At 34.1% G+C, this 24,658-nt stretch overlaps 1 protein-coding gene across 1 annotated transcript in view; it reads right to left on the reverse strand.

Moving 5' to 3' along the window:
• The window catches only part of brinp2 (BMP/retinoic acid inducible neural specific 2), a 179,018-nt gene that overhangs the window by 43,455 nt on the left and 110,905 nt on the right, over positions 1 to 24,658 (reverse strand). The window contains 1 exon segment of the mRNA NM_001309831.3: positions 14,534 to 14,770. Coding sequence (NP_001296760.2) covers positions 14,534 to 14,770 — 237 coding nt within the window.

Here is a 24,658-nt window from a genome sequence, read left to right on the forward strand (position 1 = left end):
TGGTCCAGGATTTTGGATACCTTGGGATCATCTCATCACAGGTCTTGGATCACATCAATGTATATTAATGAGTCTTCTTTAGTTTGTATTATTCCTTTTTATTTTGTTTTTAGAATAGCAATTTAGTTATGGCAGAAAATGTATTATTTTGCAAAAAATGTGCAGCATTTAAAAAAAATTAAAGGGCTCTTCACCGTTAATTTATTTTAAAAAAATTTGTAAAAAAAATCGTGACTAAATCATATCATGAATCAAGTGAATCTTTACATTCCTAGAAACTAAGCAATGCTGCTTGTTTGTGCCCCACATATCGTTTCACAATGCAAGTCTTACCTTACTAGCATGCAGAGAAGCACCTCAGTTAAGCAAAAAACTCAAATGCTTCAGTGATTTAGTTTAAAGTCAGATTAAAAAAGAGGTTTCCTGTGCCACTGACATAAAGGAGAAACACTTTGTTATGAACAATTCATTTTTTTTTTGTTACTTTGTTGTATTTTTTTGTGATAAACATTTTATTGTTTTTAGATTAACAATAGCAGACAATTGTCTACAAACAAACAAGGAAGCAGGGCCAACAGACATATAAACAATGTTTCAATCTGAAAAACAATTGCTTTATATAGTGTAAAATGTTGGATGAAAAACATTGTCATGCATTAATTGTGCTAGGTTTAGCCTTATTAATTTGTACTATTGTACCTTCACAAGTCACTATTTAAAGGAGGCTATGAATCTAAAATGTTTTTGCACACATGCGCGGAGAACACCATTTTTGTATAATTGCCTTCTTTGCATCTGTACAACTAGCAAACAACATTCTCTTCTTTAGTATACTTATACAGAAATTAGAATCGTCATGGAGAAGACATAAACCAGGATTAGAAACATAATCAACTTGTAGTCAAAAGGACAAAATAGAATTTACATGAGATCACAGGTCGACAACAATTGGACATTGCCAAAAAAATATGGAGAAAAGTACCTGAAGATACATTCTTACAGATATGATTGTAGTTCGTCTGCAGTTTCATTTTAAACCTCTTATAAGGAGCTATGTATGCTTTATGTATGACTTTAAAATAGATAAGATGATGAGCTAAGTTAAGATTAGATTAGACCACATCCTGTCCCAGTCAAACAATAAGTCCAAATCTGTTAGTTCAACTTCAACTATTTTTAACCAGCTAGAACCAGTTCTAGCAATATATATATATATATATATATATATATATATATATATATATATATATATATATATATATATATATATATATATATATATATATATATATATATATATATATTTTTTTTTTTTTTTTTTTTTTTTTTACAGTGTGGACTGATTTTTTATTAACTAATTAGTATCATACCATGGTATTGCATCATGATTGAGAGATGTACAGTAACACTTTAGCTTAAGTAGCAATTTTTACAAACTTATTACCTGCCTATTATTAAGATATTGGCTGTTTATGTGTACTTATAAAGTACATATTCTGCATTATCTTATTCTCCATCCCTAATCCAAACCAAAACCTAAACCTAACCACTATCCTAATAACTATTAATATGCAGCAAATTAGTAGTTTAGGCACAAGTCATAGTTAATGGTTTATTAAGAATAATAATTGTATCTTAAAAAATTAAAACTATTATGTTTAAAATGTGCTGAAAAAAAATCTTCTCTCCGGTAAACAGAAATTAGGGAAAAAATAAACAGGGGGGATAATTATTCTGACTTCAACTATATGCAAAGAAAATGGTTAGCTACAGTACATTTGCATAGCTTTTGTAAGTCAAATTAAACAATTTTTATTTCTTTTTAATTCATGCGCAGTGAATTATTAGTTTAAAAAACCCTGACATGTCATTTTCTTGAAAAAATCAAACCGCTATTCTGCTTAAGAAAGCATATGGCTTGACATCTTAAACAGCCCATCAGAATATGAACTGTAAAACATACTTAGTTAATGGAAACAGCAAATATAACTGAAGGACATGCTATGCATAATTCATTTTCTAAATCCACTGCAATTATTCCCCCAAGCAACATGCAAATATTAAATAAGAAGCTGGCATTTTTGGTGTTTGCGAAGCTGCGATAGGTCGACCCACCCCGAGTTGTTTTTGGCAATTTAGTGGAAGCGGAGCACTTGTGGGATTTGGTAGGAAGAAGCATCATGTTTTTGACAGTGGTACACTTTTATATAATCCCTTCTTAGACTAACCAGCACTGTTGCTGGGTGAATCCATTCGTTCTGCTGTTTGATTTAACCCGCAGTGAATGGACTCCTAAAATCTTCCACATGCTGGAGAACTCGGGATCTGGCGTTCTTTAATCCTAAAAACAGCATCCACGACATGTGCCATGCTAATCTACCTCTGATTTACTCAGTTTATGAGGTAATGAGAACCATGGTGAAGCCATTTGCAACCTGCATTAAGTGAATCAGACGCCAAATGGGAAACGTGTTTATTAAGTGTGCTGCTGAGCGCTACATTTGTACACTAATACATGTATAGTAATTAATCAAATGGTTTTAATCAAATTTCAGCTCTTTCCTAAGCAAGAACTTTTATTCCCCAAAATCGTCTGTTAGGAAATGTAGGAGGCCTGTTTAAATGTCGAGTGGGAAATCTTGTGAGACTGAGGGATATATCAGAATATGTGTGTGGAGCGTAATCCTCTTTATACAACATCAGTGGCTGGTAAGTGGAGTCCATTTATTGAACCAAAAAATCAATTCGCTGGGAAAAAAATAGATCTTTATTTGTTGTTTATTGCTATCTGTCACATCCAAACAGCACTAGCATCTCATCTAGGGAGATTTAGCAACTAATTGTGCCCATAAATGGACAAAACTCCGGTGAAAATTTCCATTGGCGGACTCTGATGAGGATAAAAATGTGGCTGGATTGATTGCTGTTACTATCATGTATCAAATAACACAGTGTCACGTCGAGCCAATTTTTAATTAACATAATGGAACATTTGAGCTAATCAAGCTGTGAATTGAAGGACGAGGAACATGGTACTTTTACAAAACCAGACCCCTGAATGAACTGTTGTAAACATGATCAATCATGTGAGGTTTAACCTTTTCCTCCACCTTAAATGCTTCTGTAAATTCTTAGAGTACTGAAATAATTACAACAATTAGTAGACAACAATGATCCGGTCAACTCCTAAATCCCATGTTGTTTTGCTTCCACACTTTCATATATGCATTTTTAACTGTGAAAAAGACGACTCTTGCCGATTTTTGTTTCATGCCGATTTTAAAACTGAAGCTTTATCTAATATCTTGTCAAGTGAATTTGAGCAGATTTGACTCTCAAAATCCACCCACATCTCCCATTCACTTTACCGCCTCATTTCTGACTTTCTGCAAACTGCTCATTTATGATTCTGTCTCCATCCTGCAAGCATTTCACACTTCTGTCTGGTGTGAGTCTCACCTCTGCCCCCAATCAATATTACTTTTCATCATGCTGTACTTATATACGACTTCCATCACAATTCATCCCATCTTGCCACTGATACATAAGTCTTACCATTAAAAAAAGGCATTATATAAAAAAGCTACAAATATAATCACTCATATGTATAGGTTGAGATCATTTTACTCTTAGATTAGCATATAAACACTGGTCATAACTCACCCGGAAATAGCAATCAGCTTTGTAAATTGCGTAATGTAGGAAAACGTTGTTTGATGCTAAGGGCTTCACCTGATTAAATATAAAATACTTTACTTCTACAAAGCAAATTACCTGCAAACAGTGAGAAACTTTAAGCAATATTCCCGGAGTAACATTTTAGTAGCTTTTCATAAGACTGTCATGGCACCTTTATTATCATTAAATGACATTAAGAAAATGAAGGTGATTTATGTATGCTTATGATGAGTGTTATTCTCTGTTATGTCCAGTTTTGCGTATATTTAGCTACTTTTCAGACCTCCCAGCAACAAATTAAAAAAAAAAGCGACTAGCGACAAATCTAGCTACTTTTTTGGTGTTACTGGAGATTTTTTTTAATAGATTCTCATGTGTCCGTACTGTATCATTCTTACTCTTCTTTATGAGCTGCGAGTGATGCCGTCAACCCCTTTCCCTAGCTGCAGAGCACTCACAGGCAGCCTAGTCCTCATACAGCAGTCTCTCCCACCTGCAGCCTGAGAGCAGATCACCCCTCTGCAAATCGATGCAAGTGTGAGGTGTTTCCCTTGTACAGTCAAACCGATCTGCTTCTCCTTTGTTTTAAATGTAACAATTAATTTGGCCAATAATCTTTTCTTGTTCACAATCACTGATATTTTAGTGACAGTTTTGGAACTTGTCTGAGTTGATTACGTCTGAGAGATTACTGCAAATTCACTACACATCTATACAGATATTCAAACAGCAATAAATTTAGGTAAATTGATAAAGTGTAGTGCAAATATAAATACCTTTTTGTTAACTATAGGCTGTTAAACAAATAGAAAAGGTTGGACGTTATAACGTCAGTAATATAATAATAATAATAATACCAAAATATTTCCGCAGAAATCCACAGATTTTTACCAAAATTCTCAGCAGAAATAGCAAAAAAATGTCAGCAGATTCTGTCCGGCCCTAGTCATGATTCGCATTAATTAAATAATTGCTTTAACATTATTTCACGGAAAAATAGCATATCAGTTATCATCATTTGTTTATGTCTACATCAATACAATGAAAATCCGAAAGTCCAGAACAATAAAAAATACTTCTGATGGCCACTTGGGGATTAAAAACAATCTCACCTTCACCACAACACACATAACTAACCACACAAGAAATATTTACAAACAAACAAATTTCCTGTCGTATTGACTTAATTTGTTTGTTTAAATCCAGCCCAAATAAATTGTTTTTAACACTTTAACTTAAAATTTTGTAAATCCAAGGAATCGTCTTTAAATAATTTTTTTTCAGTGTAGTTGGCAACACTGGTTATGTCATTGTAAATGAAAATATGATATTGTTTGAGATGTCTTTTTGACAACCTGATGTAAACAAACACTTCATAAGCTGTATTTGTCATGAAAATGGCATCAGCATAGAAAATTATATTACCAAGACATAGCATAGTTTTGTCATAAATATGTCATAAACATGATTGTCAAGAGGCCATTATAATGGTTTCATGATTAATGGTAGCACTTTATTTTGATGGTCCATTTGAGTATTAGTAGACTGTACTAGTACTTAATATATGTTGATACTGCTGCTAAACAGACATTTAACTGACTATAGGTGTCATGAATCATTTTTTGATCACTTAAAAAAAAGTATCAATACACTGTCAAATAAGTTTTAATACAGGGTCATAAATATTTAATTACAAATTAAATTCGTACAACTTTGTTCAATTCATGAAACATTTATAATAGCCTAATGACAATCATGTTTACGACAAGTTATGTTGCTTTCATAATGTCATGTTGTCATGACAAAGATACTGACAGGTTTTGTTGTCTTTTTAAAGTCGAGTTGTCATGTCAAAGACGGGTTGGGATGTATTTGCTTATGTCAAGTTGTCAGAGATATCTCAAGTAATGTCATGTGCATATAAAATGGCACAACTAAACCAATGACACCTAATGAAAGTTGTCATAGGCATGCATAAAACCTCATTCATATTCATGACATCTGTCATGTCATTATTATAAAGGGGTCATGACGTTCTTATGTGCACTGCTTCAAGTAAAGTCTTACTGTTTTCTATTTATAATTGTGGAATTAGCCAAAGTTGGCAGGGCTAAGTAACAGTTTAGCCAATCACTCTGAATCATTTTGGTATAGAAATATTATTTAGCCAATCCCACGACTGAAGTCAAGATAGGCAGATATTTTATCACTTCAGGTTTAGTACTTGAAGCTGTTTACATAGTTCTGAAATTACGAATTTCGTTCTAGCAAAAAAATGGGAAATTCTCCTACAACTTCTATACAGTTTGTAAACTAGATATTTTCAGAAAGCTATATCATGGCTACTGTATTACATGACCATCATAGATTCATTTAGACACTGTGTTTAAATAAATTGCTCTAAGTAGGATGTGTAATCAACATTAATACAGCTTAAGGCACATATGAAATTTTAAATAGATCATATTTCTGGCCTGTTTTGTAATAGATGCTTGAAGTGGAAGCATGTTCTGTAAAAGTTTGCAATAGTTAATGGTGTTTATGTCCCATATGGCCTTAGAAAACTCCAATTGCACACACAAAGACATGTTTAGAAGAGGATCTGTTTACTGTAGATGCTTGATAATTTAAAAGTTATTTTTGATTAACCTAACAAAAATGTGCAGAACATAACATTTTGTGACAATCACTCTAACATTTAACCCTGGACTTTTTCATGTTTCATGTGTTATGTCTCTCAAATTAATTTTTTTGTTAGCTTCTACAAGCCAGTATTGACCAGCAGACAGGTATGTGATTGCATGTTTAAATATGTCTAACTGGCACAAGCTAATGTATATTGCTGTTTCTGGAACATTCATTAAACATTCATCAAAAGCCTTATATACTTGTATAGCATTGCTAATATTTAAGAAGGTACAATTTGCAGTAGAGGTAAACAAATGTAAACAAACAATCAAACCTTAGGCCAAGTGTAGGAATCCACAGTGCTAATAGGAGCATTTCTGTGATTATTGTGTGGTTTAGAAAGCCACCCAGTAAGAGATATCGGTTGAGAAGGTCAGCGCATGGTGCTTTCCAACAAAGTTCAACTAAGAGCAGGCACAGCTTGTGAGGGAAGATGATTTCACATCCCTGAAGAATTTCTGTTTGTAGTGCTGTGTGGGTGTGATTGTGTTTTCTGTCCATTTTGAGATGCAGTGTAGGAGGTTTTAAAACCAAAGGAGCTTGTTTTCTTTCTATCTATCTATCTATCTATCTATCTATCTATCTATCTATCTATCTATCTATCTATCTATCTATCTATCTATCTATCTATCTATCTGTCTATCTGTCTATCTGTCTGTCTGTCTGTCTGTCTGTCTGTCTGTCTGTCTGTCTGTCTGTCTGTCTGTCTAGTGTTCAATCCTGCTAAGAAATGTCAAGCCTCAGCAGAAAATCTCCCTACAGGGGGCGCTTATGAGGGTCATATAGGGTTTAGTGTTATTTAATGTTAAGGTTTAGGGTTTAGAGTTATTTGGTGTTAGCGATTTGTGTTTAGCATTAGCGTCTAGGGTTATTTAGTGTTAGGGTTTAGGGTTATTTAGTGTTAAGGTTTAGGGTTTAGTGTCTAGGGTTATTTAGTGTTTAGGTTAAGGGTTTAGAGTCTATGGTTAGTGTTAGGATTTAGATTTTTGTTGTTAGCGTTTAGGGTTTGGTGTCTAGGGTTCTTTAGTGTTAGGGGTTTAGGGTTATTTAGTGTTAAGGTTTAGGGTTTAGAGTCTAGGGTTATGAAGTGTTAGGGTTTAGAGTCTAGGATTAGATAGTGTTACGATTTAGGTTATTTAGGGTTAAGTGTCTAGGGTTGTGTAGTGTTAGTATTTATGTTTATTTAGTGTTAAGTTTTAGGGTTTAGAGTCAAGGGTTATTTAGTGTTAGGGTTTAGGGTATGGGGTTATTTGTTGTTAAGGTTTAGGGGTTAGGGTCATTTGGTATTAGTGTTTAGTGTCTACGGTTAGGGTTTAGGGTTAGGCAAGCGGGTTTTACCCTCAACTCTTTTTCCCCGCATTAGAATATTTAATCTGATTGGCCTAGACTTACAGGGCTAGTGTGCATGTTTTAGGTGTCATTCGATTATCTATCTATCTATCTATCTATCTATCTATCTATCTATCTATCTATCTATCTATATCTATCTATCTATCTATCTATCTATCTATCTATCTATCTATCTATCTATCTATCTATCTATCTATCTATCTATCTATCTATCTATCTATCTATCTATCTATCTATCTATCTATCTATCTATCTATCTATCTATCTGTGTCTGTCTGTCTGTCACAAGCAATAAGCCTCAGACATGGATTATTTGATTGATGTGTCCAAATTGAATGCATAGTTTATTTTCCTATAATATATTCTTTTTATTTTTAATTGTGTCATTTATTGTATTTGTTTCTTACATGGCTTTTCACCACTGATACAATGTCGTATAGTATTTTTTTTGAAAAGATGAACATGCTTTTTTTCTCAATATCCTGCTTGACTTGCTTGACTTAAAGGGATAGCGCTCATGAAAATGTCCTGTTAATTTACTAAGCATCAGTCACTGTAGGCAACTTCTTTTTTTCCGTAAAGATCTTTAGATGGAGTGAATATGTCATAATGTACATGCTTTGCGCAGGCTGTGGACAAGTAATACAATTGTAATTAATGTTCAGTTTGTAGAACCAAGCAATTTTTTTTGTTTCACAAGACCTCTCAGTGCATCGTCAGGAGCCACTGGTGGTAATTAGGATTTGTTTTGAATATGTTTTTTTTTGTTTGTTTTAATTCTCAAAGTGATGGCACCCACTGATTTCTAGAGATACAATAGGGAAAACCTTTCTTGCTAAAAATGTTATTTGCTGTTTTACTGAAGAAAAAAGTTATACCTTGGATTGCCTGAGGGTGAGCAAATAAACTGGAAATTGAGATTTTTGGGTGAATTTGTATTTTAAGTGATTACACCTTAAAAATATATTTGTGCCGTGTTATGTTATTGATGGGTATTTTTCTTGGAATTTAATGGATACTGCATGAATCCTTGCGTTTTAAATCATCACAATTTATATTAGGCACCTTGCTATTAACATTACTAGCCCAATAAACCACCAATTTGCTGCTTAACAATAGCTAGCTAGTAGTTGTGTTTAAGTATTGCGATTAGGTATGTATAATGAGATCATACTTTAAAAGTATTAATAAACAACCAATATCTTATTAATTTACAGGCAATAAGCTAATAGTTAGTAGAGAAAATTAGTATGTAAACTAAAGTGTTACCTAAATCATTAGTCTAGCCTAGAAATGGCATGTGCTGCATCCCAATTCTCACACTATTCATCCTAAATAGTATTCAAAAATAGAATTAGAATGACCCAAACCATATATCTGGTAAAAAGTGAAGTGTATATCGTCCATACTCTAACCACTAATATTGCCCACAAAACATTACACGTTGGATGTGAGTTTGTTTAGAAGTACAAGCTCAGGTAAAAAGTGTAAGCAAACTACAAAATGGCTGTTGTGCGAGACCAACCGTCAAGTAGAGAGGCTTCGTTAAAGTTGTTTAAATGACTGTTAATCAATATCTAAACAACTGGAACATGTTCAAACCGATTTCTGTGTTATATTTGCTATATCTGCAACAACAATGTGAACTTATATCAAGACATGTTTGGAGATTTCTCTTCTGTTACGCATTTAAAAGTACAATATATACTTTTCCTTTACAAAATAAGTACATACTTTTAGGGCATAGTATACAGTAAGTATGTGAATTGGGACAAGAAGTTGTACAGCATACTTCATTAGGTATAATGAAATTCTTCGATATTAAATATGAATTGTCTAAATGTTTTTTAAATGTTTGTCTAAACCTTTTTTTTGTGGACTATTCAAGCTTGATATCATGGTGCCTGACTCAAGGTTACTGCAGTATGCTTTTGTTTTGATGCAGTTATTCCTATCTAGTTTTAATATTATCCTGCATAACAAATCAGTGTTCCATTCTAAATCTGAATGAATGTTTTCTCCTTGCTGTCTGGCCTACCGACAATAGGTGCAGGTTTTTGTGAGGCTGGATAAATAAAGCGCTCATGCTGTAGCGATGCTATGGTCAAAGAGCCCTTTTCCCAAGCCTAGCACTTCACCTGCTGAAAGGAGATATGCGTTCTTATGAGTGCAGCGCCACAGTTAAAGGGATTTGAGCTGCTTTCATTAATGCTCCATCACTGAGCAGGAGAAGCTTTTAGAGCCAGCTAGGGTTTATCTCCATGATTGAATCATTCTTTGAATGCGGAAATGCTCAGCTAGGAGAAAAACCTGAAGTGCCATCTTTCCATGCTTCTCTCTCTCTTTCTCTTTCGCTTTCTTTATGTTCTCGCTCCGCCATTTTTCAAACCAGAGATTTTATCAGTCTGGTCTTCTCGCAACCCGTGCAATAAAACAGACAAACCCTCTTTCTCGCTGGTTTGGGCTCCTACTCCAAGGTGCAGATGTATCATAGTCAGTGAACTTTAAAGAACTCAGAATTAAACCCACTCGTGGGTCCCATTTATCAAAGGAGTCCATGGTCTATTATTGACTTGTAGATCCTCGCAGGCCTTTCAGAGTTTTCAGAAACAAATTGACCAATAACACCCACCAGACTCTCAAGTAAAGTACAGCACACATGACCTCAAAAAGTTTTCAGGAGCTAAAGATTGAGTTACTTTAAACAAAAATGTAATAAAAGCTGAAATTCCACCTTTTATTGATATTAACCTTAGTATAAGTGGTATCATAAAACATAAATTTTGCTTTTATTGAAATAAAGGAAATGTGGGGTGTGTTTTAGCCCCTTTATATTTTAATCAAAAACACAGTAAAAATAATGTTGTGTAATATTAATGTAAAAAAAGTTAACTTTTTCTAATTTTATTTTGTTCTGATTGAGAAAAGCATTTTTAACCTTTATTGATCCAGCCTTTAGTGTGACATGATATTTCAGAAATAATTACATATAATCTATATTAATATTTTTCTTTCTTTCTTTCTTTCTTTCTTTCTTTCTTTCTTTCTTTCTTTCTTTCTTTCTTTCTTTCTTTCTTTCTTTCTTTCTTTCTTTCTTTCTTTCTTTCTTTCTTTCTTTCTCACTCTCTCCCTCCCTCTTTCCTTTCCTTTCCTTTCCTTCTTTCCTGTTACAGACTTGAGCCTTTGTTTACTGTTTTTGTTAAATGTTTGTGTGTCTTTTGGAAAAACATTTTTCAGTAAAATTTTAATTTTGTGGGTTCAAATAAATTCAGTGGAAACATTGTAAATGTCAACTTCTTATTTTTTTATTAGTACAAGCTTAAATGGTAAAATATAGTACCAGAAAGCAAAAAAAAAAAAAAAAAAAAAAGCGTGTTACAATGTCAAGAATCCTTGTTGATTTAAGTTTTTTTTTTTTTTTAAAGCTATGGATGATCTTCCTTGTTTTGACTTGATGTGGTGTTATGGTGGCGCTCTATGTGAGGCTTATGAAAATGAGTTGGTTTTTGCTCCCAATTTTTTTTTTCTTTTTTGTGAGTTGATTGTTTAAATAATGTAAAAATAGTTTTGTCTTTCTTTCTTTCTTTCTTTCTTTCTTTCTTTCTTTCTTTCTTTCTTTCTTTCTTTCTTTCTTTCTTTTTTTTTCTTTCTTTCTTTCTTTCTTTCTTTCTTTCTTTCTTTCTTTCTTTCTTTCTTTCTTTCTTTCTTTCTTTCTTTCTTATACTGAAACAATAACAACACCATCTGGCAATGATTTTCAGGTCCCCAAAATGCCATTGTTGTGGAAATGAACAATGCAACGAAACTTTTCAGTGTCCTGACTTTTTAAGGTAGATTTTTGTTTTGGCGCTGGTGTTTTGTTCTTTAATGGCACCCATTGTCTGTTTATACAATTAATATTTTCAGAAAATAAATAGCAAACCTTTTTATAATATATTCACTGTAGGGGTTGTTATTGTTTCCCAAACTTAACATTTAGCAAATGCGTTTCATCCAAAGTAGCATACAGTACACTAATTGCACAGACAATCCCCCCGGTGCACCTTGGGGTTAAGTGCTTTGCCTATGGACACAATAGTAATAGAGTGGGATTGTTTTCTCATTAACTTTCCCATTTCCTTGGACACCTGGGATTGTACTTCCAGTCTTTGAGTGTGTAGCACAGATCCTTTACTATTAAGCCACCACCATTTCTCCTCCATCATCAATGCAAGTGTAATTAAAACGTGCTTTCCTGGAGTTGTTGCACAGTGGTAAGTTAGATCTGTGCTTTTTCAACTCTGATACTTTTTTTTCCATATTAAAAGTACTTCTATTTACACTACGGTGAACTCCAGCAGAAACCCTGCTGCTGATGGAATATGACACCACATCCATCATTTGTCACTGTCAAGATGTCAATGAGAATTACATGTCATGTTTAAACCTCAGAAGCTCCCCTCCCCCAGTAATCCAGTGTGTGTGGAAATGTGCACTTGATGAGGATGATGATGATTATGATGATGATGATGATGATGATAATACTACTACTACTACTAATAATAATAATAATAAAATTGTGTTTGTTTGTCCTTACCTTTAATATACATCTCCCTCAATAAGTTCTAGTAAGTTACTAACCCTAACCCTAACTAGTAAGTACCCTAATAAGTACTATGCATGCACATTCATTGTGAATTTCAAAATCACTTTGAAACCAGTTTTCATATTTATGGTTTCAGTGACAAACATGCTGCTGATGTGCTAATGAATAAACAATACACACAAAAGTTTTTCATTTTTGACTGAAAATGTTATTGAATAAACAGCCTCTAAAATGTTCAACCTAGTGAAAATTAAAGACTGTAAAACATCTAAAATTACTGTCAACATTTGTCCCTCTTAACTCTAGAGGTGGTCATTTTGACCATTTTTAAATCCTGTATTTTAATAACTATTACTAAAATAACTAAAAAAATATTTCTATAATAAACTGACTTTTCCTTGTGTGTATTTCTTTCTAGCATTGTTTTATAAAAATGTAAAAACACAAAAGAGTTCTGATTATTTCTACCTTGAACTACATTAGTGGTTAAAATGATCGCTTGCATTTCAGTGTCACTCTTTTCCTCCTGCCTTTGAAAATACATGCCTCTGTTGCCTAGCAACTTCCTGCTAGCATAAACACAACTTTGATAACAAAAACATAACTTTACTTGAAAAGATGTGTCTTTCAGTACAGCATATTCCATGCCTCGAAAAACCTTGCTCTCCCTCTTGTGAAGTGAAAGTGAAGTGAAATGCGCAGCTTTGCAGGCAGTCTAGTAACTCATACACATTTATAGGCTGTTATAAAAAATATGCATTTTTAGAGTAATGACTTTATAAAATATGACGACAGACATTCAAAGCTTAATTCTAATATCTTAATAGAAGCTTTAAATGTAAATATGACGTGGCAATATGACATCTTATATGAGAACAGTCAGATTGACTGCTATGGCCATTCTTATTTAAGATATCGGGTAGTTCCAGTGTTAAACAATCCCATGCAAAGTCTCATGGAAACTACACATTCAATATCATTAGTTGTGCCAACAAAAAATATTTATGTTGTCCCAATACAAAACAATTAAGTTAACTAATTGAAAGTAATATAAATAAACAGTAAAAAAATCAGAAGTGTTTTATTTATTAAATAAAACAATGGTTATTTCTAATAAACATATTTTAACAATCCAGACTCATTGGAAACATGCGCCTCAAGCTACATAAAACAAATTGTTCTGGTTTCTTTACGTTGCACATTTTAAAAACAAATACACTAGATAGTGCTGTCTACATTAACATTACTTGATGTGCATATTGTTATACATTTCAGATACAACTCCATGCCCAGGAGAAAGCAGCGCTTATTGTACAGATCACCAAGCAAACCACTGACCTAAAACCTTCCCTATACCCAACCCATAACAAACTGTTGAGAAAAGTGAATTTTTGCTCTAGGCCCACCTCCATCCCGCCCCCGGTTCCGCCTCTGCTTCACCTCCCTCCTGGACTGCAGTGGGACTGTCTGTTACAGTCACCAGTGATCTAGCTACTGCGGATTGCTGGAGAACTATAACTCTTCCACCAAATGGACTACAAATCACAGCATGCACCGCGCACACACACTGGTTTCTAATCTTGTCTGATTGCACTCACAGCTAAAGCTGCTCAAGCACTGATTACGCAGACTATTTATACACCACATTTGCTCACATGTAACTTTATGTAGCATTTTTATTTCCTTGACTAGCCATGTTTTTTGATTCTTGTGTTTTATGTTATCTACTCCTAACCTTGTTCCGAGTTTATCTACCCTTTCTTGTGTTTTGACTACTTGCCTGTTTATTGACAAAGACTTCTGGATTATCTGTATGTACCCCATTGCTCCTCAATTTTAATCATATACTTTTATCATGATTTTACCGCGCTTCAATGGTCGCTGACAGAGTCAGTGATTAAGCAAACTGACCATGTCAGAAAAGTTGTTCATATGGAGATGTTTGTTTTGTGGTATATATTTGTTTGATGTTATGCAAAGAACAGCATGAAAATAATTCTTTATTTGTCAATAATATATTCCTTGTAGCATTTGTTTTACCTAGAAACTGCAGTCAGTAAATTTTTCAGTTTCACCAAAATTTAGACTTATACACAAATTTCCAAATAGCGTGTATTGCATTTTCATACTAGTCATTTAAACAAGCAGTTACATGATTTAAAAATATATATATATTTTTTTTTTTTCATGTTATAATATTTGATTACTTCCACAGCCTTCAGCTTAACCTACCTGACTCTATGAAGTCTTGGTTGAGGTTGATCCAGGATTCTTTGCTCTTACGCAGACTCTCCTCCATGGCTTTGATGTCTGCAAAAGGGCAGTTACAATCAGGGAACTTTGTGGAGCAGCGGCACCAGCAGTCATTGTTACGGCACAGTAGTTCGCCCTCCGAATTACACGCCACATAACTGAGGGCCGCCTCCACAAAACGATTTCGCAGGAACTCAGGAAGCACATCCTGAAGACCTGCGTGTGTGGGAAGAGAGAGAAAAATCTGTTTATTGTCATGTTAGACGTGGTGAGCTAATCTAAGATTTGATTTCAAGACAAAACACTTCTTTTTGCTGCTGCTAGGTAGGTAAACAAGTATAGAATGGTGTTTGGATGTGATATAGCCTCATGTTTGCCCAACATCTGAAATCGGTTTCTAGATCTGCCATTCTTGTATGCTAAAAAGAAAATCAATCCCTGAATCATATGACACTATTATGAACCCACCCATCATCTGTCCTCTGGCTCTCCTCTCTTCTCTCCTCACTCTCTCTACCCACTTAACTCTCCAAGTAATATGTTTTCTATTTTAAGTCTCCATTTAGAACAATATAATATCACAGTGGCATGAGGTGAACCTCTGAAATGATGAAGCAAAGTGCCCTTTTAGCATGGCAAATCTGTATTTTTTTCCGTTCCATTAGATATTGTGTGCTTTACCTCACAATATCAACAAGCCTATCTATCTATGTACATTTTCTTTCTTATGATTATTGGCTAGCTATTATTAGTAGCCATCATTTGAATAGTGTGCATGTGTATATGGCTTTTAATTTCTTTTTATGTGTTCTGCAAATCAGTGATTAAATCAAATTAAAAATAAATATTAACAAATAGATTAATTACAATGTACCAAAAATGTAACAAACCCTGTCTTGGAAAGAAGCCCAAGGTTGTATTTATTTGGATAAAATATAATAATGAATAAAAATAAATAAATAATAATACTGTAACAAATTATGGCAAATAATATATATATAATATATAACTTCCAGGAGGCATCTAAAACAAATGCCGGAACTACTCCGAGCTCCTCCCGGGTGAAAGAGCTCCTCACCCTATCCATAAGGGTGTGCCCTGCCACCCTTCAAAGGAAACTAATTTCGGCTGCTTGTATCTAAGATCTTGTCCTTTTGACCATGACCATTGGTAAGAGTAGGAACGTAGATTGACCGGTAAATCAAGAGCTTTTCCTTTTAGCTCAGATCCTTCTTTACCACAACTGACCAATATATAGACTGCATTACTGCTGCTGCTGCACCAATCTGCCTGTCAATCCCACGTTTCATCCTTTCCTCTCTAGTGAACAAAAATCAAGATACTTGAACTCCTCCACCTGGGGTAAGGACTTTCCTCCAACCTGGAGATGGCAATCCACCTTTTTCCGGTGGAACACCGGCCTCAAACTTGGAGGTGCTGAATCTCCTCCCAGCTGCTTTACACTTGGCAGCAAACCGCCCCAGTGCATGCTGAAGGTCCATGTTCGATGAAGCCAACAGAACAACATTGTCTGTGCATAACAGGGATGAAATCCTGTGGTCGCTAAACCAGACCCCCTCCAGCCCAAGGCAGCACTTTGAAATTCTGTCCATAAAAATTATGAACAGAATTGGTAACAAGGGGCAGCCCTGCTGTAGTCCATTGTGCACTAAACAGTTATATTACAGTATTATACAATAGAATTCATTGCTTTGAAATCTGAATCAACAAGTCAATATAATCCTGACATGTTTAGTACATTTCCAGTACATGCTGATATATTTTTTATTATTGTTAAAATTACAACATCAAATTAATAGTTTTATATCTGTCATTGTTTAAAAGATATATTTTTAATTTACCTATTCTTATCTTCTATACTTTCTTTTTTTAAAGTTAATTTTCAGACCATTAGTGAACATTGATGCAGTTCAGAGCTTATAAGGGTCGCAGGTATTCTCAGTGCTCACTGCTCAGCACATAATACATCCTTCACAAATCTATCTTTTAAATTCATATTTTAATATGAAGCTATACAATATTCTATATGTGCATATACATTAGATTAGTCAGTACTGGAGCCAAATCTAGAGCTTAACAAAATTACTTCGGTCCAAAAACTAGTAACCCCCACATTTTTATGTAATAGAAAAATATTAAATACAAATCTAAAAAAAGAGGAAAAATCAATAGAAACAAAATAATAATAATAATAATAATTTTAGTTGAAAATGTTTAGGTTGTAATAGTAAAAAAAATAGCTTGAATTTAATTTTATTATCTTTCAATTTTTAAATATGTTTGGTGACTAAAATATTATTTTAATAAATAAATCTGTTTAATAAATCTGTTTTGTTTAAATGCACCAAAATTCATTGCTTATATTCACTGAGGAATGGATAAACATATTCATTTTCAAAATGCGGTGTGCACAATTATGCTGAGTACTGAACATTTTAATCACAACTTGACTAGAAGTGATAAAACAGATGTTTAAACCACTTGTAACCATGTAGGCTGGCCCTTATCTCATTAATGAGTTTTCTAAATATTTTCTAAACCTCTGCCTTCCAGTCAAAAAACTGCAAAAAAATGGAGACACATTGCTGTTGTTTCACAGTCCTGACTTGTCTGTGCAATGCAGGACAGGCTGAGTCGGGAAGCCGACAGCATGTAAAGTGGGTCAGAGAGACAGGCAGCTCTAACAGCATCAGTGATAGGAGTCCTATTTGGGACGAAGAGGTCTGCTATGTCAGCGCAGTAATGGGGTAATGGGATGAATAAAGACCAACAATCTCTGTGGCAAGGTCATTCAGCCGTAAACCTCTGTCATGAACTGCAGGCACGCTGCCGACAGGGAATCAATGCGCCAATTGCAGAATTCTACCGCCCGATTAGGTGTTTTGATAGCAGGCAATGGAGGAATTGACATTTGCCCGGAAAACTAATTATTGATTATTTGAGTGATTTTGGAAAAGCGTAACAAGAGGGCACAGTTGTATACAGGGTACAACATTAATTGTTTGCCACATTTGCCCGTGAGAAGTCAAATTTTAAAAAGACTACATTACCATGTTGAAAACAGTTGAAAACAAAAATAATGACATGCTACTATTCACACATTTAAGTTATGTGTGCTTTTAATGTAACATTATTATTATTATTATTATTATTATTATTATTGAATCTCTATTTTAGAGCTTTTTAGACCTTGTTTTTTAAAAATATGTAATACTTATACAAAAAGTATTTTTACTGTACATGCTACAAGTTTTTTTCAACAATTCTGCATAAAAGGTAAATATTATATCTTCTACAACAGTTCTGCAGTTCTTAAATCTGATTGGCTGGTAGCCGTATGAAAATTCTGCAAATAACAGCACCAGAACAGCCTCTTAACCCTTCCCCCTTGTCCATTACTCTGCCCACATAAAGCAAGTAGAAGACACTACAGTTTGACGAATATTGCTGCTGTTGGACAACATAATGTCCTTTTGGGGCTTTTTAGTCTAGAATGTAGCTGTTTAGATTGCAACTTTGCAGTTTATTTATAAGCATAGTGGCTATTTTTAAATATTAATAATTTCTAAGTGACAGCGCATTGGCGGCCATTACCCTGTCTTTGAGCAAAGACAGTTGATGATGTTTATTCACATCATCAAAGACCGCATAACAAGCCCTAAGACAAAAACAGAAAAATTTCAAACTACAGCTGATCAAATCATCATTAAACAGGTAAATGACTTTTTAAGTCGATCTTTTGCTTTTGTTTATTGTAGTGCTGTATTTATACCATAGTAACATTGTGATCTCCCGATTAAGACAGAGAAATTGTGGAAAATCTCTGTAGACTGATGGCATTTCATGCAGTTTAGCCTTGTAATCTTAAAATATGAGCAAAATTATCTGTTTTGTCATCACTTTAGACATTAAGCTAGAGAATCATTCAAATACTAAATCTAATCTAAAGTGACGTTAGTGAATGAGCAACGTCAGCCGCAGATGTGAAGGAATAGCATAAGAAAGTAGTTCTTTAAAGGGTTTTGCGACTCTCTGCGACTCTTTTTTTTTTATACACATGATTATGCTGTCGAACACACCAGTAGCAGTGTGATATGCCTGTTTATCATCACTGGTGGAATACTAAGTCACTCAGCTTGCGGCCTCGTAAAAACACACACCTCCCAGCAGTGCCGATATACAGCCACATCGCAGTGCTACTCGTGTGATATTGCTCATATATTTTATTTTATTTTAATAAAAAGTTTCATTAGAAACTTTTACTCACTTAAGTTTCATTTATTTATAATTTTAAAAAATCTACAAAAAAAAAAAAAAGTAAAAAAAAAAAAAAAAGTATGCTGCTATTTCTTGCAAAGTTACCAGTCAAACGGCAACCTTTTTGAACCTTGGTTGTTAATAACATGGAGAAATCTATAGAGACATTTTGGAGAGCAGAACCCCTGTGTTCGGTTTTCTCGATGCGATCTCCTAAGGCCTTCTCATCAATACACACCTATGAATTACTTATGAAAGCATTCATAGCTGAATACATTAATCCAGCAGCCATTCCACAGCATAAGTGAAAGACTCAGATTTCACAGCCCAGCTGTGTCTGAACACCTGCTAATTATATTATCTGAGAAAACGCACTTCGATGCTTTTTGCAGGTCTGACATCCTTCAAGACGGAATCAATGCCTTTTGCCTTCATATTCAGTCTTTTTTATAATTCCCTTCCCGGTGTGAATATTTATGATGTGTTCCTCAGTATTTATTCGTGGGATTGTGAAAAACAAGAGACATAATTAGATGCAGTCTTCATCTTAAGCTTTGGCTTCTGCTGGGTGGAGAGCCAACCGTGTGGGGAGCCTCACAAAGGAGAATGACTTGGATGGCTTTCATAGCGGAGACAGTTAAATAGCTGCTCTTCTGCCCCCTCCTTCACAGCCTCAGCCTTTTAAAAGAGAATGAAGAGGAACATGAATTTTTCCTGTGGATTATTTCAGGCATCTATGGTATCGACGGCTTGATGTCCTAATTTTAAGGGGTCTAAATTCTGCTCTGCGAAACGAGTGAGCTTTGTTTGAAGTAGGGCTGGGCGATTTGGCAAGAGAAAGTTTAAGAACGGTTGTCAGATAATGTTTTTGGTTTTGGTTTATGCTTAACTAGCCAACCTAAAAGTGTAACTGCAACATCATTAAAGTAACATTGTTTATTAAAAAAATCTTGCAAAATCATATGGTTAAAGAATATTTTGCAGATAAAATTCTCAATGGTAAAAATATACAAATTACAATAGCACATTCACTTGCTAAATTTTTTTGCAGAAAACACATATAATTTGAGGGGAAATGAAGAGTTCAGATGCAAAACCCTGTAAATCTGTCAGACCTTTTTTTTTTTTGTAAATTAGCATTTCTATCAGGCTCCTATAATTAGGTTAAGACATTTAATTTCATAGATATTGAAATGATTTAGCTAGTAAAAACAATAACCATTTTTCAAAATTGTCACTTTAGACAATTCTTTGTTTTTTTTTTACAAGGTGGATTTTCTTTTGCGTCCAATCCAGCTAAATCCACTTTTTATTTACATTTTTTTTTTTTTTGCAAAAACCTTTAAAACCACTATTGGGACATTGTGATTAGTTAAAAAATCACTAAAGATGCAATTAGACATTATTTTTACCAAACATAATACACATCACACAAACCATCTAAAATTAAAAATACATAAATCTGTCAAGTAAGTGGCGGTTCATTGCGCTTTGAATTAAACCATTCAGTGACAGTCAGACAGGCTCATCGAATTTATCGAACTCCATCTTTTAAAATACAAATCGAAAGTGGAATAAAACGGTCTCCTCATAAAAGCCAGCCTATCAGTGGGCCATTACATTGAAAACATTTTCGATTCGATTCTGATTGGTACTACGGAAATATCGGCTTTTGTTGTCAAAGGCAAGTGGCGTTTAGAGGCTTTTGTCAACAAACTGCTATTTCTAAATGGGCTGACGATGAGATTTAAATGACTTGAAGCAAAAATATTCATTGAACATGTACTACGTGCCTAAAGCATTCGCTCAATTTCATTAGCTCATTTTTGGTGAAAGTGGCATAAGCGGCTTTTGCATCTGAACTGCAAATGTACATAGTGAAAAGGCTAATACAAAAAGAAAAACTGACAGCTGGCCCAAATATTCAAATGAGACAAGATTAGTTGGTTGGTTGATTGATTGAGTGATTGATTGATTGATTGATTGATTGATTGATTGATTGATTAATTGATTTTGGGTGCAGTAAAATGGCTAATTGGATAGCATGATTTTCTCACAGCAAGAAGGCCACATGTTTAAGTCCTGGCTGGACCAGAAGGCTCTTATATGTGGAGTTTGCATGTTCTCTCTGTGTTTGCATGGGTTTCCTACGAGTGCTCCCCCACATTCCAAAGACATACAATATTTTTGAAATTAATAAACTAAATTGCCCATAGTGTGTGAATGGGAGAGTGTGGGTGTTTCCCCTGTGTAAAACAATTACCATAGAAATTGGCAGTCCATTCTGCCGTGGCAACCCTTGATGAACAGGAAATGAGCCGAAGGAAAATATTTGTTTTATTTTTTGCCAAAATTTGGATTGAAATAACCTTGCATTGTTATAGTGCAATAATGTAGGCTGTATTCCTTTTTTTGTCAAAAACAGATAATGCCATTTTTCTATGTCAGATTATGATGTCCTCTATGGCCTCTCAGATTTCTGGCCAGATTTTTTAAGCCTGTTTATTACATTTACATTTAGTCATTTACATTACATTTAGACTCCTCTGTCTAAAGTGACTTACAGGTGAGGAGGCATTCAGTAGTTCAACAAAAGAGGCAGTATACGCACAAGAAGTGCTAATTAAAAACTTGCAACACCACACTGTAAAAAATGCAGGGTACCACACAAATAATTGAGGTTGTCCCAACACAAATTAAGTAACTTAACACTTTTGACAAATTTATATGGTTTCAATATAAAAAAAATAAGTTGTCCCATTGAAATCTCAAGAGTTGTGTTGTTTCAGCTCATTTTAAATAACTATTTTGAACAAGCAATATTTAAAAAATATAAATTTTTGAGTGCATATTCTACACAAAATGCTCAGTGGTGGAATAATACAGTACAACACATCCACTTTATAAATGTCTTCACAGAAAAATCTGCAAAATTTGAGGGCAAACCTTGTGCAAACCAATGAAAAGTAAAAAAAAGCAATGATTACACAATAGCTCACAGAAACTGACAGCAGACCCCCGTATTTTGAGACATAAAATACTGGTTGACTGTGGAAAATATTGTGGAAAATTATTGTTTATCCAAATGTGTATCCAATTAACCAAGCATAGTAGGTTTAGAGTGCTATAATAAACTGATTTGTCTAAAACAGATCATACTATTTTTATGTCAGATTTTGATATTCACCAATATCACTAACTAAGACCTTATGCCTTACCACTGTTACTTCTGTCAAACATGACCTGTATGTACATAAAAATATAAAAGGAAATATGTGAAAACTTTCTCACTGAACAAAGTACATTCAGTTTCAAAAGTCACTCAAAATTTCCAACTAAAGAAACCAAAACTAAAGAAAATAGCAGCACCTTTCAGTCATTCCCCACCACGCATTCATGAAATATCTACCATACAATATCAGTCTGTTACTGGGTTTTTTCAGTATGCTGCACAGAATGTCCATTGCTTTTTCAATGTAACCATTCTTGCAGACATGTTTCGCCATTGTGATTTGGTTTTGTGTCTTTTGCAGTATTTTGTGCATGAATCTACATAAAAAAGGGGCGCTCTCTAGTCAAAAGAAGTTCACAAAAAGAGCATTATGTGTAAATGTTTTACAACTAGCAATATTAGTTACTTAGTTAAGACTTTATTAATCCCAAAAGGAAATTTACGTCACAACAGAGCTCACCATAAAATAAATGATAAGAAAAACTGCATTCCGTAATACATCTCCTAATTTCAAGCAGCAAAGTAGACACTACTCCTAATTATCTAATTAAAATTTGACATAAATCATATATTATGACATTGATTATAAAATCTAATAATTGATGTATCGTTCCCGGAGCTGAAATAATCTGAAAGAGCTCTCACTAGCTTGTTCATATAGGTGTAAGACATGAATGTGCACGTGCATGCCAGATAGCTAAATGTTTATATAGGTGTAAGGCACACAGTATATGTACACATATATGTGTAAGACTTATATGTGCTCATGTACTGTATGCCAGTATGTTCATATGCATGTATGTTCATAAATAGTTAAGAATCAGAATCATTAGCCCCCCTGAATTATTAGCCACCCCCCCCCCTATTTTTTTCTCGCAATTTCTGTTTAACGGAGAGACAATATTTTCAACATGTCTTAACATAGTTTTAATTACTCATTTCTAGTAACTGATTTATTTTATCTTTGCCATGATGACAGTAAATAATATTTGACTAGATATTTTTCAAGACACTTCTATACAGCTTAAAGTGACATTTAAAGGCTTAACTAGGTTAATTAGGTTAACTAGGCAGGTTAGGGTATTTAGACAAGTTATTGTATAACGATGGTGTTCTGTAGACTATTAAAAACTATAGCTTAAAGGGACTAATAATTTTGACCTTAAAATGGTTCATAAAAAAATTAAAACTGCTTTTATTCTAGCTGAAATAAAACCAATAAGACTTTCTCCAGAAGAAAAAAAATATTATCAGATATGCTGTGAAAGTTTCCTTGCTCTGTTAAACATCATTTGGGAATTATTTAAAAAAGAAGAAAAAAAAAATCAAAGGGGGGCTAATAATTCTGTCTTGCACCTATCTTCTTACATGTGCACATATATGTCTTACATTTATATGAACATGTAGGTGTCTGTCATATATGTGCACATAGATGTTTTACACCTACATGTTTACATATGAGAACATGTAGCTGTCTGGCATACATGTGCACACGTATGTCTTACACCAGACACCTGCATGTTAATATAGGTGTAAGACCTGGTGTAGACAGGTGAAAGTGTGGTATCAGTAGTGTTGAGCCTTTTATTTTATTTTTAGTTTAGGCTGAAGATATTTATGTGCTGTAAGAGACAAATCTCTAATGAATTAATGATCATGGAATATCGTGGAATTTTAAAAGGTAAATTCCAGTCAAAATAATATTTTTTGTTGTCCAAGATATCAAATATAAGGAATTTTTGATTGTCATTTTAAATGTTACTTTCCAATTATAAAAATGATTTTTTTATAATGTTTGTTTTATCATATTTTTAGCCCCTTTTTTCAGTTTATAGCAATCAACCAGCAATCCCTCAAATGCAGTCAACAGACTGTTTTAATACTGTTTTTTGACCAGCTTGACTGTTGTTCTGTTCATTATAGGTCATGTAAAGTAAACACTTTAGTCCGTAGAAGTCAGGGAGAAGTCACAGAATTTGACATCTGGATTAGAATGTAAACCCTGCCTAAGAATACAGAAAGTAAGCTGATACAAACATACACAAACTCTTCTCTCCAATTGTTCTCCTGCCTCCATTTCCTTTCCCAAGTACTCAGCAAAAGATAAGCCCTGGTGCCGAACCCTATGGCCAGCTCATTAAAGTAGTTACACGAATCTGGGCAGCTGCAAACTTGCTTTAGGAGATGGCAGTATTAAGTGGGTTGACAATTTAAATGTCAGTGTCAAGATGGCAGCTGAAATTGGTGCAGGCCACGTGTATAATTAGCAACGGCTAGATGCTTAAAATCTTCCTTTTTGCTCATTTCACTTCTGTTACTTTCTTTCTTTCATACTTTTTTTTTTTTTGCTCTGGCCACCTCTGACTTGTGGTGACACTGCTGTCACAAAAGTGTGAGATGAATTAATGCAAGTCTGCTGATAAGCATGGCTTTTTGAAGAAGATGCGTGTGTAATAGCAAGAGATGTGTTCATTAATGTGAGAATAGACTTTTTGACTCCTCATTACAGATTCTGACCGACTGGAAGTTTGCCTGATCTAATCTCTTTTTAGCTAGTTTTCTTTCTCCTTAGTGATATAGAAGAAAAAAAAATC

The sequence above is a fragment of the Danio rerio genome, chromosome 2, assembly GCF_052040795.2.
Source record: "Danio rerio strain M-AB ecotype USA chromosome 2, GRCz13ab, whole genome shotgun sequence".
Taxonomy (NCBI): Eukaryota; Metazoa; Chordata; class Actinopteri; order Cypriniformes; family Danionidae; genus Danio; species Danio rerio.